The sequence below is a fragment of the Sebastes fasciatus genome, chromosome 10 (genome assembly GCF_043250625.1).
Source record: "Sebastes fasciatus isolate fSebFas1 chromosome 10, fSebFas1.pri, whole genome shotgun sequence".
Lineage (NCBI taxonomy): Eukaryota > Metazoa > Chordata > Actinopteri > Perciformes > Sebastidae > Sebastes > Sebastes fasciatus.
This window is the reverse complement of record NC_133804.1, coordinates 32000423-32016994: the sequence shown is the minus strand read 5'-3', so window position 1 is coordinate 32016994 and position 16572 is coordinate 32000423. Positions and strand designations below refer to the sequence as shown.

Genomic DNA, 16572 nt, shown 5'->3' with positions numbered 1-16572 from the left:
CAGGCAAACACGGCTTTATTGGAGCATTAGTGATAGTTATCTCACCTGAGATGACCACCTTAAAGGAACAGTGTGTAACTTTTCGGGGGATATATTTGCATAAATGGAATATAATATTTGGAACTATGTTTTCATTAGTGTATAATCACCTGAAACTAAGAATCATTGTGTTTTCATTAGCTTAGAATGAGCCGTTCATATCTACACAGGGAGCGGGTCCTCTTCATGGAGTCCGCCATGTTTCCACAGTAGCCCAAAACAGACAAACCAAACACCGGCTCTAGCGTAGTCCTCCGACACGCTTGTGTAACTGCGTTAACATGAGCCGCAGAGTGCAAAACCGTGGTACCGCCAGCCGCCGTCTGACTTCCGTTGCTCCTAAAGTAGTGTTATTATTATGGTAAGGATGGCCTCTGAGCGAGGTGAACGGCGTTACCACGGTTTTGCACTCGGCAGCTCACGTAACTGCAGTCTTGGAAAGGGAGGAGTGAGCGGAGGGGTACTCAGTTGGTTGCAATCTGCAACCGCACCGCTAGATGTCGCCAAATAAAACACACTGTACCTTTAAATAAATTAATCACAGCCACATGTTTAAAGGCACGCTAGCAGCTCTATATGAGGCTGTACTTGGCTAAATGCTAACGTCAGCATGCTAACATGCTTTTGTTTACCAGGTATCACGTTTGCCATGGTCAGAAACTTAGTTTAACGTGTTTGCATCATAGACTGTATATAAAAATGGACGACATGACAAATCCCTTAAAGTGAAGCCAAAACACTGTGATCGCCCCCCCCCCCCCGGTGGCTGGTTGCAGTATTGGTCATAAATCCCTCCCCCTCCATGTTAGTGGATGGGACATGGGTCAAACTAAAAATCAAATTACACGTCAAATAATTTTTTTCCAAAGATGGTTTCTGTCATTTTAGGTAGTTCTTATCACGCTGACTTGTGTTCAAGTGTTCATTCTTCTGATAAGTTTGGTTTTAATTAATTATTTGATGCTATAAAAAGGGAGATGAGACGTCATGATTGACAGCTGCTCTGAGTGAAGTAGTCACGAAGCCAGAGGCTCTGAATTGTATGAGAAAGGAGATGTAACTTTAACTTTCCATAACTGTCACAAGTCTGTGTAATACTGTAGAACATGTCTCAGTTCGATCATAACTGTAGCCAAAGAGCTAACGTAGCAGCTAGGTGGCTCACGCTAGCAAGCTACGGCCGTGATTGGCTCGTGATTGGCTTATGGTGGTAGTGTGGGCGGGACCTCGATACCACAGCTCCAACCCCCCGATCACTTCTCTTGCTCCAAATGATGTCAAAATCTCAAGATGGCAGCCCCAGTTTCCAGGATATTTTGGCTATTTTGAGACGCGTCGTCTATCTTTATACAGTCTATGGTTTGCATGCTAGCATTTGCTAATTAGCACTAAACACAAGTAGCTACACACGACGAGAAAGACATCAGTTTTGCAGGTATTTTGGTCGTAAACCAACGCATTGGAAAAATGAAATCATGGCAATCCATCCAATAGATGTTGAGATATTCCAGTAGTGTTCTCTTGATAAGTTTCTTAAGATAACCAACCTTTACCTTAAAACTAAGCACTGCAAATATAAAATGAAGTCACAGTCTGCAACAGTTTGGACTATTTCTTCCCTCAAATATATTCAGAAACATATTTTTTGGTGGATAATTTTGGAGGACTGAACAACTTTTCCAAATAGCTGCCATGTTTGTCTGATGAGAAAATTTAGAGGCAGAAGCCGGCGACGGAGCAGTAAGTAGTGTCAAATTGTGTGAAAGCAGCCCATATTGATGTCTGTAAAGTGTGCTTGTGTGGAGGCAAATGTTAAATAAAAAGCCCCTCTAATATCAAAAATGTCTGGTAGCACAAAGTCAAGCAAAAGACTGGTGATGATGGAATAAACACCCACCGTCTGTATCTCAAAGCAGGTTGATGCAAATGCTTCAGATTTATTTGCAAATATTATTCCGGTAACGTCTGGAGTTCGGAGCAGTCGGCGAGATGACAAACTGTTATAAGGCCACCACATGTCTCTACCTGAACCTAGAAAAAAGAGGGGCTGACTCACCTCAGGGACGTTTTCAACTGAAAGCAAATCTGTCATCTCTCAGTTTTTAAGAGCTCACACAGATGGTGTGCCAGGACATGAATAATCCTGGCACGAGCGCGGCAGTAGTGTTGTCTCTGCTCTTGTATCAACTACAAGCTGTTTCAGGTCCAGCTAGCGTCAGATCAAATGCTCACTTTCCCCCTTTTTTACCTATATTTACATGATGACTTGTACACTGGGGTTACAAGAGAACAGAACATCTCATATAATCAAATAAAGGAGGAAGGTAGTAGCTCTTTGCTAGTTTGACTTGAGAAGAAAAAAATGGGAGCCATAGAAAGAGAGCGAGCGTGAATGGTGTCTTTGGCAAGCAATCCTTTTAAGGCCCCCGGTTGTACTCTGGAGAAGTAAAGAAAGCTTTCTCCATTAAAGCAAGCAGACTCATTTCCTCCATTAGACTAAGTGGATGTCTTTATGTAATACTGGCAATCAGGGCCCGTTTTGTTTTGGCTTGTTGTTTGCAGTCGAGGAGATGCATTAGGCACATGAACGAGCATCAACACTCACATTTGTACTTCTCCTGGACGTCTGCGTTGCACAAGCTCACCAATCCCATCTTGAAGCTGAGGACTCGTATTTTGCCGTTACGAGCACTAGTGGAGAGAGAAAGAAAGAAAGAGAGAGAGAGAGAGAGAGAGAGAGAGAGAGAGAGAGAGAGAGAGGGAGAAGAAGAAAAGTTGTAAAGCTACAATCTTTTGAACCGTGAATGAACTCCGATCACGGTGTATTTGTGTTGCAGTAATATATTCATACATTGGCTGAGCCCCGCTGGGAGGGACAAAGTGTGGAGGAATTACATGGGTCAAAGCAGCAGCACAGCGCAGGTCACCGCCACACTGTGAAATTGTATTAGAGGACATCCAGAGGACATCCAGAGGACATCCAGAGGACATCCAGAGCACCTAAAGGCACCGCACTCGATCCAGTGTTGGGTTCACGGCCAGAAGAGCAATAATCAGCTCACAGTGTCACTGACTGTACAGACAGGCAGGAATACCAGAGGTGGCACCAAGTCAGGGTTTCACAAGTCACAAGTTAGTCTCAAGTCTTTGCACTCAAGTCCCGAGTCAAGACTGACAAGTCCCGAGTCAAGACTGACAAGTCCAGAGTCAAGACAGACAAGTCCCGAGTCAAGTCCCAAATCAAGACTGGCAAGTCCCGAGTCAAGCCTGACAAGTCCTGAGTCAAGTCCCAAGTCAAGCCTGACAAGCCTGAGTCAAGTCCCAAGTCAAGACTGACAAGCCTGAGTCAAGTCCCAAGTCAAGACTGACAAGTCCTGAGTCAAGTCCCAAGTCAAGCCTGACAAGCCTGAGTCAAGTCCCAAGTCAAGACTGACAAATCCTGAGTCAAGTCTCAGAGTCAAGACTGACAAGTCCTGAGTCAAATCTCAGAGTCAAGACTGACAAGTCCCGAGTCAAGTCCTAAATCAAGACTGGCAAGTCCCGAGTCAAGCCTGACAAATCCTGAGTCAAGTCCCAAGTCAAGCCTGACAAGCCTGAGTCAAGTCCCAAGTCAAGACTGACATATCCTGAGTCAATTGCCAAATTAAGACTCACAAGTCCTGAGTCAAGCCGGACAAGTCCAGTGTCAAGTCCCAAATCAAGACTGGCAAGTCCCAAATCAAGACTGGCAAGTCCCAAATCAAATCCCAAGTCAAGTCTGACAAGTTCCGAATTGAGTCCCAAGTCAACACTGACAAGTCCCGAGTCAAGTCCCAAGTCAGGACTGACAAATCCTGAATCAAGTCCCAAGTCAAGACCCACAAGTCCTGAGTCAAGTCCCAAATTAAGACTCACAAGTCCAGAGTCAAGTCCCAAATTAAGACTCACAAGTCCAGAGTCAAGTCCCAAATTAAGACTCACAAGTCCAGAGTCAAGTCCCAGGTCATGACTGACAGGTCCAGGATATTTGGGATGTGCTGTCCTCAGCTGAACAAACAGAATAACTGATCTTTGGCCGATGGCGAAGCCGGTGAGACGGACGCTGTTGTGCTCTGACCTGAGAATTAAAAGGTCTCATTAGCCTTTTTTCTGCTCTAAATAAACAAACTAATACACCGTCACTGTTCGTTTTCTGAGATTTCACAGCTCCGGTGCCAAACACAGCCTGGAAGAATTTACTGCGGAGCGGAGCAAACGCTGGCATAAAACCACAGGCTTATCGAATTAACATTTGAATCGTTAAGTGAGAAATCAAGAACATCACATTCATCAGAGAACATCAGATCAATGAAGTATAACATTTAATAAAAAATAAAAAAAGGGAATTAAATATCCAGAGCTGGTTTGTCTGGGCTGTTGCTTTGAAGTAAAAGAAAGGACACTGAAACATTACTCAGGCCAGGCCATTAGAGTCACATGAGACATGATAAGGAGAGCATTACTGTTAGATTTAGAGCTGGAGTCGAGAGGAGCTCGAGAGCTCATGGGGGGTGACTGGCTGTCAGCACCTTTATTTCTGCTGTGTGTCAAACGTCATCTACAATATGCACCCGGGTGCTGCTGCTCCCCAGGGGACATGTCACTCCTGCACGCCCTGCTAGTGTGACATGCCTCTGGATATGCATGCTGTAATATACTGTAATGCAAACAAACAAATAAATACGGACACACACAAGCACACATCTCATTCAGATTCACTGCCGCTATATATTGGAAAACAAAAAAGCAATTACTGAAATTTATGCAGAGGGTGATTGTCTCTCATTAGCAGCGAGTAGTTAAGAGCTACCAACCGAATTTACGGCACTCGAGGAAGTTATTCCTGCATCTCTCCGTCAGTCTGTGCTCAGTGTTTTTCTCTGTGGGGAGTAGTCAATGAGGAGCAAAGACGGGGTGAAAGTTGGTGTGAAAGAGGATTTGTTTCTGCAGTGTCTCAGAAGGGGATGGTTGGCCCTCTGCCTGGACATTGTTATTGGAGCTTTAGCCACACTGTGGCTCTTTATAGAGGTCTGTACAACAAGCCATTGAACTACTTACATCAATCTGCAGACAAGACTGTCCTTATAGTGGCATGAGATTACACATAGCCAGTCTCTGTGTGTGTGTATGTGATGTGTATTTACCTAAAGCTCCATTATTTTTGATACTGCTATCAACTCTAATGACCTGGTGTAATGCTAAATCATTAAACCCGGCTCTGCAGCATTTATAGACATGATACAGGACAATCACACTGTACTATGACACAGACATTTCTTGTATTTAAAGTCACCCTGGAGAGCTGTATGCTCATTGCGAATCAAATCAGACAATAAGAGAATAGACAGAAAGGTCACAATGTCGGCATATAAAGGAACAAAAACACTGATGGAGAGCAGGTGAACTCCATTAAACTCTTTAGAACTGTCGCTATAATACAACACTTTATGAGCATCACATGAGAGAGACGAGTGTGTCATTTAAAAGAGAGCTGCAACGATTTAGCATTGCGCTCTATGACATTGTCGCCTCACGATGGATAGTCTGGGTGGTTAGATCACTTCATTCTGACTCAACCCATCAGATTTTTGGCTGAACCGTTAAGGGCCAGCCCTACAAACGCAGAAGTCTGTCAATGAGTGACTGATAAAGTTACACGATTGTTTGACCGAATGTTGGAGTTTCCTCATCGGCCGTTGCTCTTTCAAAATGAAAAGGCAAAGAGCAACTCCTTTATGCAAATGAGCCTGTCCAGCGCGACAAGTCTGGCTCACGAAACTTGGACCAAACTGTCAAACTACGCAACCTAGTTCTAAAATAAAACTAGATTCAGCAGCAGAATCGCCTATTTCTCGCTTAAAATGTTTTCAGAAGTAGATTTTGGTGGATTGTTTGGACGGAATAACAGAACGTTTACGAGCAGGCCGCCATGTTGTTTCCACTTGAAAACCAGGAACCAATCAGGTGCATTCAACGATAGGGTACGCCACAGCTTGAACGGCCAGTTGTGTTGAGCAGCACGTCCCCTTAGTGTCCTCGCCGCACCTGGTGGACATGTACCGCTGGATTTAACATTATAGACAAGACCACTGACTATTTGTGTCACAATTTAGCCACAAATTCACAGACTGACCGTACACGGTCCAGACATATATACTCGGTTTGGACTGAGTCTTGCTTAAATTTCAAACTTGTCGTCTTCAGCCCCTACCGACGCTGACATTACTTGAGACAATTTATCCTTCTGGACTTACTTTTTACGCCTCGAGACCTGTAAACAGGCTGGCTCAGGAGCCCCTCCAGGTCAAGAGATAACTGCACATAAGCTGTACAGTCAACACCATCTATTCACTTTAAATCAGTGGCGAGCCAAAACACAGTAAACACTAAAAAAAAAGAAAGTCAATCATCGCTGAAGTAAAGACACTTTTCTCAGGAGGGATAATCACGTTGCTCTGCGTCTGCTGGATGTGTAGAAACTAACTTGATTAGCCGACGGAATATATGAAAAGCTGTGTTGTTTAAAAAAAAATGACCCAATGCAGCTTACCAACCTGTCGTAGACATTGAGCAGCCAGTTGAGACACATGTCGACACAGAGTGGAATGTTGACCAGGATGGACCTCTCCTCCTCCAGCCTCTCGTACAGAGCCGTCAGACCGTGGATCATCTCCACCACGTCCATCACGTGCTCCCCCTGCTGCAGATCCTGCTCCCGAAACACGTCCACGAGGCTGCTCAGCGCCACTAAATCCACTAAAAAACACACATGGACGCGTATTAAAGAACATAGACACCTGGAAAAACACTTTCATTGTGACCATGTGTATGTACTGTATGTTTTTCATGTGACACGTGTTGTGTGTGAAACTGTGATATTTTTAAATGGTTTGAAATAAAGTAAACATATTCGTATCAGTTTAAGAGCACCAGCATTCTGATATACACATTATTGAGCCTTGAAGGGTAACTTCAACAATTTTCTGTAACTGGTCCAGTATTGAGGGAGAGCGCTGCAGATGGCAGCTGCTCGCAGGCTGCAATATGGTGCTATTGGGGCAAGCTGGCACCGTCATATACATCCTCTAAAAGTGCTTGTTTTTGCCATGACAGGCTCTGATTGTTACTATAAGTGTCTGACATGATGGAAAGAGTCTCGCTCAAGGAGAAGTCTGAAATCTGGCGAGGTGGCGTGTTGCCCGAAGACAACGTTGGAATAGTGGAATACATCTGTGGTGGAAACACGAGTGCCAGCCGGGCAGGGTTTGTTGTGTCGGAGTACAGAAAGAGTAGCTTAGTGTTGTCTAAAGATTTTCAGTGCCATCTTCAATCGCTCATCCGGGGTCGGGTTGCGGGGGCAACAGCTCCAGCAGCAGACCCCAAACTTCCCTTTCCCTTCCCTTGCCTGGAACACCTCCCTAGGGAGGCATCCTTACTAGATGCCCGAACCACCTCAGCTGGCTCCTTTCAACGCAAAGGAGTAGCGTCTCTGCTCCGAGTCCCTCACGGATGACTGAGCTTCTCACCCTATCTCTAAGGGAGACACCAGCCACCCTTCCTGAGGAAACCCATTTTGGGCGCTTGTACCCACGATCTAGTTCTTTGGGTCATGACCCAGCCCTCATGACCATAGGTGAGAGTAGGAACGAAGATTGACCGGTAGATCGAGAGCTTTGCCTTCCGGCTCAGCTCTCTTTTTGTCACAACGGTGCGGTAAAGCGAATGCAATACCGCCCCCACTGCTCCGATTCTCCGGCCAATCTCACGTTCCACTTTAAATGTCATGGCTGAATATTTAGACGATTTAAACAATGTGGACGAGGTCTTTGAATTCGATGGCGTCCGTATTTATTTGAGTATATGGATATTCAGATTTCCCAGCGAGACTTCTCCTTGAGCAGGACTTGGACACAATACCAAACAGATCGGATCAAGCGAAAGGTAAGAAAACATTGTATTTCTCTGTAGGGTCCTTTCCTTAATGTTGTCAGACACTTATAACAACAATCTGAGCCTGTCAATGGCGAAAACAAGCACTTTTAGTGGATGTAACGTTACATTGATGCTGCTCACTTGCCCTCGCAGCTCGTTTCACAGCTGCTGGTTACAGCGTTATCGCTAAATACTGGAGCAGTTTCAAAAATTGTTGTCCCCATGAGTCACTTAGACACAAAAAACATGGGAAAACAGGGTCCAGGTTGAAAAATACTGAAGTTTAACACCTACGTTCATACATACATGAGTGCTCGTTCACTTTTCGACACACGAACACAGAGCAGGATCCTCATCCTCACCTCAGCCAATGAGAGCACAGGCGATAGCACAGTGCTTATTCACCCTTTTTGCCCACTTAAGCCGTGCCAGATGTTTCGAGAGCAGTGACACAAATTTGATTTCGCTCTTCTAAACTAATTTGATGGCCCATCCCTCGGAGTGGAGCTAAAAGGGGTGTCCGTGGTTGCCAGGTATAATTGGATAGCGCGATAATGAGGTAGAACAGAGAGAGGAGATAACAGGAGTATTCTCGGGGTTGTGAGGGAATCACCGAAAAAAAGTATTTCTGATGGGCTCTTATGCAGTGCTGCTCAATCATTCAACAAAGTGTGCAGAGGAGGCAGACAAGGAGAGAGAGAGTCCTGTTATCAAGGCAGCCTGGCAATTAAATTCTGTAACGATATCAACTAGTAGGGCGAGATAAGAGAGCGGCCAAGAGAAAGAAAGAGTCGTTGAAAGAGGTTTTTCACAGTGGTCTGAGCACGCTGAGTTTTTATTACAGCGACTCGGGGCGTGGAGGAGAGAGAGAGGGTGTTGCAAGAGAAGGAAAGGGGGGTGAACATGAGGAAGGAAAAGTGCCAAAATTGGCCACTTGCAGCGGAAAATATGGGCTCATCTGGAGTCAGTGAGAGTTAGAGAACTGCAGGAGATGGAAGATGGACAAGATTAAGGTGTTGTGAGAGCACGGAGAAAGAAGGGCCAGGTTTGAGGTGTTGGAAAAACCGAGAGAACACCGAGGCATCAAGAAGAGAAGCACTGGAAAAATCAGCAATGGTTAGGAAAAATTGGCAGAAAGTGAGAGGGTGTGGAGCTAGTGGGATACAACAAGTGCTGTGACCCTGAAGGGGGCACACATTCAAGTCTCAGCCATGCGGCAAAAACTAATTGCCTTCTCGTTTGTAAGTCAAATGGACCAATTAACAGCTCTAATTACCGAGCACACCAACGATCCCGGCTGTAATGGAAATGAGGAAGGAATCCGGCGGTTGAGCGGTTTTTAGTGGGCTCTTGAGTTTATCAATACTTTTGATTTCTGCATTTTTAAATCCGATAGTGATGGAGAGAATATTTTTCAACTACATTTCCAAGTAGTGCAGAGAGGAGCGATGATTCCTTCGACAACCGAATAAAGAAATGCTCCGCGGCTAATCGTTATATCTCATTCCCGGAGAGAGCTTGTCATAGTGGATTACCGATGAGGCAGGATAACAGTATATCACTTAGCCAGCCGTCCCAGCAGCAAATAACCAGCGATGAAATACTGCACGTACGTCTCAGAGCCTTCTGAACCCGCCGCAGCTTCATGGCTGTTCTGTATGCTGAGAACTTGATGTTGTTCAGATCCGCTAATGGAGGGAAAGAGAGAGAGAGAGAGAGATAGGAAGAGATTAGAGAAAATGAAAAAGATGAGGGGAAAACAAACCCACCCTGCCATCAAGGAATTAGACATCACTATCTCTCCTCCTGGCTATCACACCGTTGCAGAAGTCATTAGCGGCGTACATGTTATACGTGCACATGTGTGTGTGTGAGTCTAGCTTGAGCATGTGTACGCGGCAGCGTGCGTATCTCCCCCTGCAAGCTCTCTGTGTCAGATCAGATTAAAAGTGAAACACATGATGTCGTTTAATCACAATTAATTAAAGGCTAAAGCAAAAAGCAATCACAGCGCTGGCAAATTGGGCCTCGTAGGTTAATGACAGTAGAGATGTAGTCCCTAAGGTGCTGGAAACACAGGGCCCCTTAATGAGCTGTGTGACAGGAGCCCAGTGGTGCCGCGCTGCTGCCGGTGCTGCCGCTGCAGCCCAGTGGGGGTCCTGGGCGACCGAGCACGACTCCGAGGGGCGCTTTAATTGTCTCCTTACTCACCCAGCGCTTGGTACAGTTCTGTCATCTTTGGATGGTCCCAGCACGTCGTCTGGGCCTGATGGCTGAGGGGAAATGAAAGGCAGAAGAGTTTGTGAAGCAGGGCAAGAAAAAGGAGGTGAACATTTTCAGGCCCAGAAAGATCAAGGAAGTACAAATAAGCCGAGGGAAGTAGAGACAGGGAGGTGAGGCAGGCGGTGAAAGACAAGGAGATCAGAGGGTGAAGAGAAATGAGAGGATAGGGCGACCATTGTTTACAAGAGATTTCAGGCCTGTAAAGTGCAGACATACGTTACTGCCAGTATACGCATCAAAGTTACTGCCAGTAACTTAAAAAGGCTTCTGCATGAAATCCCCAACCCGTACACACACACATCAAAAAACATACATTTACACCACCGCCTTACCGGCTCCACGGGCACATTCAGAAAAAAAAATCTAATAAAAACGACAAGCGCAGCAAAATAAATGAGAAACCCCCAAAGCAGGACGTCTGCCAGCACCCAGGAGGCCTTTTAGGGGCCGCGCTCGCCGTTTTACCTGTGCGAGCGCTCATTGATTGGTACCCAATGAAGTGCTACTCAGATGCTACGACCAACCCCATCGGTACAGTAATAGAGCTCATAAAGAATTTGGCTAGCAGACTAAAACAAGACCCGCGAGGTTCTGTTGCACATGATTAAGAAAATAAATACTCAGTCAAGAGAAACAAGCTGAACAAACGCTTGCACACACACAAACACACACACACACACACACACACACACACACACACAATCCTCTAAGCAAAACACACACATACACACACATTCACAGTTCATTGATAAAACCAGCAACACTCTAAAGGTGAAATAGTATTGATGAGGTAAATGGATAAACAGATGAGTGCTCAAGCAAATAGAGTTCACAGTAGCTCAATAGAGTCCCTGAATAATTTAGTGTGTATCTGCTTTCTAATGGTAACTCTGTACTCTGAACAAACGTTTCAGAGAAAAAAGAGAAAGGTCTTTGAAAATGTGAGGCAAGAATTCAAGGATTTTGCAGTTAGGGATGTGATCTGACGGGTGTCGGAGAATGACGCCGGTAGCTTTCTTCCTATCCAGACCTCTGAATCGCTGCCTACACCTCGGATTTTTTCAATGATTTAATACTGTGTGTCTGGTGCTTTGCTCACCGATGTCCGTTTTCGTGAATGGAAAAGCCGATCAGAGGTTTGTAGGCGGGCAATTATCAATACACATGGTGAAATGGTGCTATAAGAATAACTCTAATATAAGCATATTTCTATGATCAACATACTAAACGTTAAGTTAACTGCTACCACAGTTTCTGTGTGGATTGAAAATGATGTCAATTTAATGGCTACGTCAGTCACCACTGATTGGTCATTTGTAAAATAACTCCCACTCCCAAACAGAAAACAGCTAAACATGAACACCATGTTAAACATTTTTGCAACCCAAACCACGAAGTAAGTCAACGCTCCCATGGATTTAACTTTTACCTAGTTTTAAAGGGACTGCATGTAAGAATCAGAAATGTCTTGTTAACAGCGACACCTGTGGCAGTTAAGTCAACAAAAGTCAGCGTCCTGTTGCTCGCTACATAGACATGAACAAGCATCGCTCAACACAGTGAGACGACACACGTCAGCTAAAACCACAATATCACTCTATATTTCAGCTGCTTGGCAGTAATGTTAGTAATGTTAGTAATGTTAGCTGATCAGATGAAGGTCTCTCCATGAATCAATGCTGATCCTAGTGTTGGCTTTTCCTGCCTCAGCCTCCCGACCGCGGCCGGAGGGAACAGCGGAGACACCGGAGTTTTGGTCGGAGATCATAACGTTTCTCTCTGCGGAGCCCCGTCACTTCACAAGACACATAGAGCCCCTTTAAGTTACATTTTTATGACTAAATTTAATTGCATCTTTTAACTGGATTATGGGTTTTTAGTCATCAGACATCTTGACTTCAAGCTTTCAGAGAAGACTGCTGAGCAAACGTTTGCAGCTGCTCGGCTTGCAGCCACTCGGTTAGCAGCCACTCCCCGAACAGCACTAACCAAACACTGATTTTAAGGAGAAACTGTTTTATATTCAGTACGTTTACCGTTTTTTAATCACCGGGTTTGTTTCACTTTGGAATAGAAAAGACCTCTGCGGACAATTCAGCTCCTGACGGTGGTGTAGTGTTACTCATCTCGGTTGTGTATTGTGCACTTGAGTGACTGAGTCTAGGTGTTACATCAACTATAAATGTGATGGCTGGCTGAGTGTGGATCTTGCCAACTTAATTTTATAAACTTTTTGTAACTTTGTTTCTTGTTATTTTGTATATTTTGTGAAGCACGTTGTTACCCTGTTTTGAAAGGTGCTATATAAATAAATCTATTTTTAAGGAAACTAAAACAATTCAGTCTGAATATCAGGTGAAAAAGATGGTACTAGTTATTCTTTCACCAACTTTTTGATGTGATGGATTGCACCATGTGAACAAGCTTGTTCTGAACTGCCCCAGACAATCACAGAAGTAGTTTTGAATAACGCTACAAACAGCCTGTTTCTGTAGAGTTTGGCGTGCGCTGGAAACCAAATAAATCTAGGTCAAACTTAACCTTGGAAGAGAAAAATATACCCATTTGTCATAAAAATAACACCTGAATCCAGCCGAAGTACACACAGAGCAGAATGAATGCAGAAACTGACCCTGAAGTTGCACTTACTTGATGTAGTAGGGCACTTTGTTGGGGGAGATGGCACGCTCCCACGGTATCTGCACCGAACCTGTGCAAACACACAGAAATCAAATCAATTTCAGAATTGGCATGTCACGCATGAAAAGCCCATTGTGCACAGCGTGTCCGACAGCGTGTCCATTCAGACCTTCTTAACAGAATCTACTCTGGTGTACAACAGGCGCAGTAAAGCCAGAGAGACACGTCTATTGTGTCGGGGTTTCCACAGAGTGTTGGTTTGTTTGGCACGGCCTAATACAATACGGGAGGTAGGGGGACTTTAACCGGCCTCCAAACTGAACCACAGGGGGGTCCAGCAGAGGATCAAACAGGACAGACTGCACTGGAAGAAGCAAGAGACGCACTGATTACACAACCATATACACACACCATGTCATTGTCCATTACCGTATCCCGACACGGCACAATGCAGACTTGTATGTTGTTGCGTTGCACATGTGAAAAATACTCAAAGACTGAAGTGGACTCACAAATCCAAAGGCTGAAGAAGAACTTAAGTAAAAGTACCAACACCACAATATAAAAATACTCTATTACAAATAAAAGTCCTGCATTCAACAATTATTATCATCAAAATATACTTAAAGTATCCATAGTGCAATGCACGGGGTCGCTGGTCTTCCGCTGCCTCGATCAGTTAGTTTGTTTGTGTTATTGTGTGACTTCAGCGAATCCAAACTAACCAAAGTAAAACAATAACACAAACAAACTAACCGATGGAGGCAGCGGTAGACCAGCGACCCCCGTGTTTTTTTCAATGAAGTCTGGTGGCTTTGGCGTCGGCATGGATGGATATAACGGCTTCAGTTCCCCGTCAGAAACGGCTGTCTGACGGCGAGGTAAAGCAGACTGACTATGGGTAAGTATCTCATACAACCCCACTTCAAAACACCCAAACTATCCCTTTAAGTACAATTTTTAGGAACTTATACTTTACGTGAGTATATTTTAGATTTAACGCTACTTTACTGTATTTCAGAGAGAAGAATTGTTATTTTTTTACTCCACTATACATTTATCTAGCAGCTCTGATTACTTTTCAAATTAATATTTTACTGCCACACGGGTGGCAGTGAAGGCCAGGGACCTCGACGGACCGGACCCGGGCGGCAGAGGCTGGCTCTGGGGACGTGGAACGTCACCTCTCTGTGGGGGAAGGAGCCGGAGCTTGTGCGGGAGGTGGAGCGCTATCAGTTGGATCTGGTAGGGCTTACCTCTACGCACAGCCTCGGTTCTGGAACCGTACTCTTGGATAGGGGTTGGACCCTATTCTTCTCTGGAGTTGCCCATGGTGTGAGGCGCCGGGTGGGTGTGGGGATACTCACAAATCCCCGGCTGAGTGCCGCTACGTTGGAGTTTACCCCGGTGGACGAGAGGGTCGCCTCCCTACGCCTTCGGGTTATGGGGGGGAAAACTCTGACTGTTGTTTGTGCGTATGCACCAAACAGCAGTTCGGAGTATTCGGCCTTCTTGGAGACCCTGAATGGAGTCCTGTATGGGGCTCCAGTAGGGGACTCCATAGTTCTCCTGGGAGACTTCAACGCGCACGTGGGCAACGATGGAGACACCTGGAGTGGCGTGATTGGGAGGAACGGCCTCCCTGATCTAAACCCGAGTGGTCGTTTGTTGTTGGACTTCTGTGCTAGTCATGGATTGTCCATAACGAACACCATGTTCGAACATAAGGATGCTCATAAGTGTACGTGGTACCAGAGCACCCTAGGCCGAAGGTCGATGATCGATTTTGTAATCGTATCATCTGATCTGAGGCCGCATGTTTTGGACACTCGGGTGAAGAGAGGGGCGGAGCTGTCAACTGATCACCATCTGGTGGTGAGTTGGGTCAGAGGGTGGGGGAAGACTCTGGACAGACCTGGTAAGCCCAAACGCGTAGTGAGGGTGAACTGGGAACATCTGGAGGAGGCCCCTGTCCGAGAGATCTTCAACTCACACCTCCGGCGGAGCTTTTCTGGCATCCCTGTGGAGGTTGGGGGCATTGAACCCGAGTGGACGATGTTCAAAGCTTCCATTGCTGAAGCTGCGGCGGTGAGCTGTGGTTTTAAGGTCTTAGGTGCCTCAAGGGGCGGCAACCCTCGAACACCGTGGTGGACACCGGTGGTCAGGGAAGCCGTCCGACTGAAGAAGGAGGCCTTCCGGGATATGTTATCTCGGAGGTCTCCGGAGGCAGTTGCAGGGTACCGACGGGCCCGAAGAGCAGCAGCCACTGCCGTGACGGAGGCAAAGCAGCGGGTGTGGGAGGAGTTCGGAGCAGCCATGGAGAAGGACTTTCGGTCGGCACCAAAGTGCTTCTGGAAAACCATCCGGCACCTTAGGAGGGGGAAACGGGGAACCATCCAAGCTGTGTACAGTAAGGATGGGACACTGTTGACCTCAACTGAGGAGGTAATCGGGCGGTGGAAGGAGCACTTTGAGGAACTTCTGAATCTGACCAATACGCCCTCTATGGTAGAGGCAGAGCTGGAAGCTGATGGGGGACCATCATCAATTACCCTGGTGGAAGTCACTGAGGTAGTCAAACAACTCCACAGTGGCAAAGCCCCGGGGGTTGATGAGATCCGCCCTGAAATGCTGAAGGCTCTGGATGGGGAGGGGCTGTCTTGGATGACACGTCTCTTCAACACCGCGTGGAAGTCGGTGACAGTGCCTAAGGAGTGGCAGACCGGGGTGGTGGTTCCCCTTTTCAAAAAGGGGGACCAGAGAGTGTGTGCCAATTACAGGGGTATCACACTGCTCAGCCTCCCTGGTAAAGTCTACTCCAAGGTGCTGGAAAGGAGGGTTCGGCCGATAGTCGAACCTCGGATCGAAGAGGAACAATGCGGATTCCGTCCTGGCCGTGGAACAACGGACCAGCTCTTTACTCTCGCAAGGATCCTGGAGGGGGCCTGGGAGTATGCCCATCCAGTCTACATGTGCTTTGTGGACTTGGAGAAGGCATATGACCGGGTCCCCCGGGAGATACTGTGGGGGGTGCTGCGGGAGTATGGGGTGAGGGGGGCACTTCTCAGGGCCATCCAATCCCTGTACGCCCAAAGCGAGAGCTGTGTTCGGATCCTCGGCAGTAAGTCGGACTCGTTTCCGGTGGGGGTTGGCCTCCGCCAGGGCTGCGCTTTGTCACCAATCCTGTTCGTGATATTCATGGACAGGATATCGAGGCGTAGTCGGGTGGAGGAGGGTTTGCAGATCGGTGTGCTGAGGATCTCATCGCTGCTTTTTGCAGATGATGTGGTCCTGTTGGCATCATCGGTCTGCGACCTCCAGCACTCACTGAATCGGTTCGCAGCCGAGTGTGACGCAGTCGGGATGAGAATCAGCACCTCTAAATCTGAGGCCATGGTTCTCAGCAGGAAACCGGTGGATTGCCTACTCCGGGTAGGGAATGAGTCCTTACCCCAAGTGAAGGAGTTTAAGTATCTCGGGGTCTTGTTCGCGAGTGAGGGGACGATGGAACGTGAGATTGGTCGGAGAATCGGAGCAGCAGGGGCGGTATTGCATTCGCTTTACCGCACCGTTGTGACGAAAAGAGAGCTGAGCCGGAAGGCAAAGCTCTCGATCTACCGTTCAATCTTCGTTCCTACTCTCACCTATGGTCATGAGTGT

General features: G+C 46.5%; 1 protein-coding gene across 8 annotated transcripts in view; it reads right to left on the bottom strand.

The window, feature by feature from the left end:
* The window catches only part of drp2 (dystrophin related protein 2), a 213592-nt gene that overhangs the window by 42120 nt on the left and 154900 nt on the right, over positions 1-16572 (bottom strand). For all 8 annotated transcript variants that reach the window (XR_012595446.1, XR_012595447.1, XM_074647511.1 and 5 more), the window contains 5 exons: positions 12922-12982; positions 10201-10262; positions 9603-9677; positions 6612-6813; positions 2645-2730 (listed from right to left, as the gene is read on the bottom strand). Coding sequence is in view for 6 of the 8 variants with exons in the window: in XM_074647511.1 (XP_074503612.1) it covers positions 2645-2730; positions 6612-6813; positions 9603-9677; positions 10201-10262; positions 12922-12982 (486 nt within the window). In the remaining 2 variants the exon portion in view is untranslated. The remainder of the gene's footprint in view (positions 1-2644; positions 2731-6611; positions 6814-9602; positions 9678-10200; positions 10263-12921; positions 12983-16572) is intronic.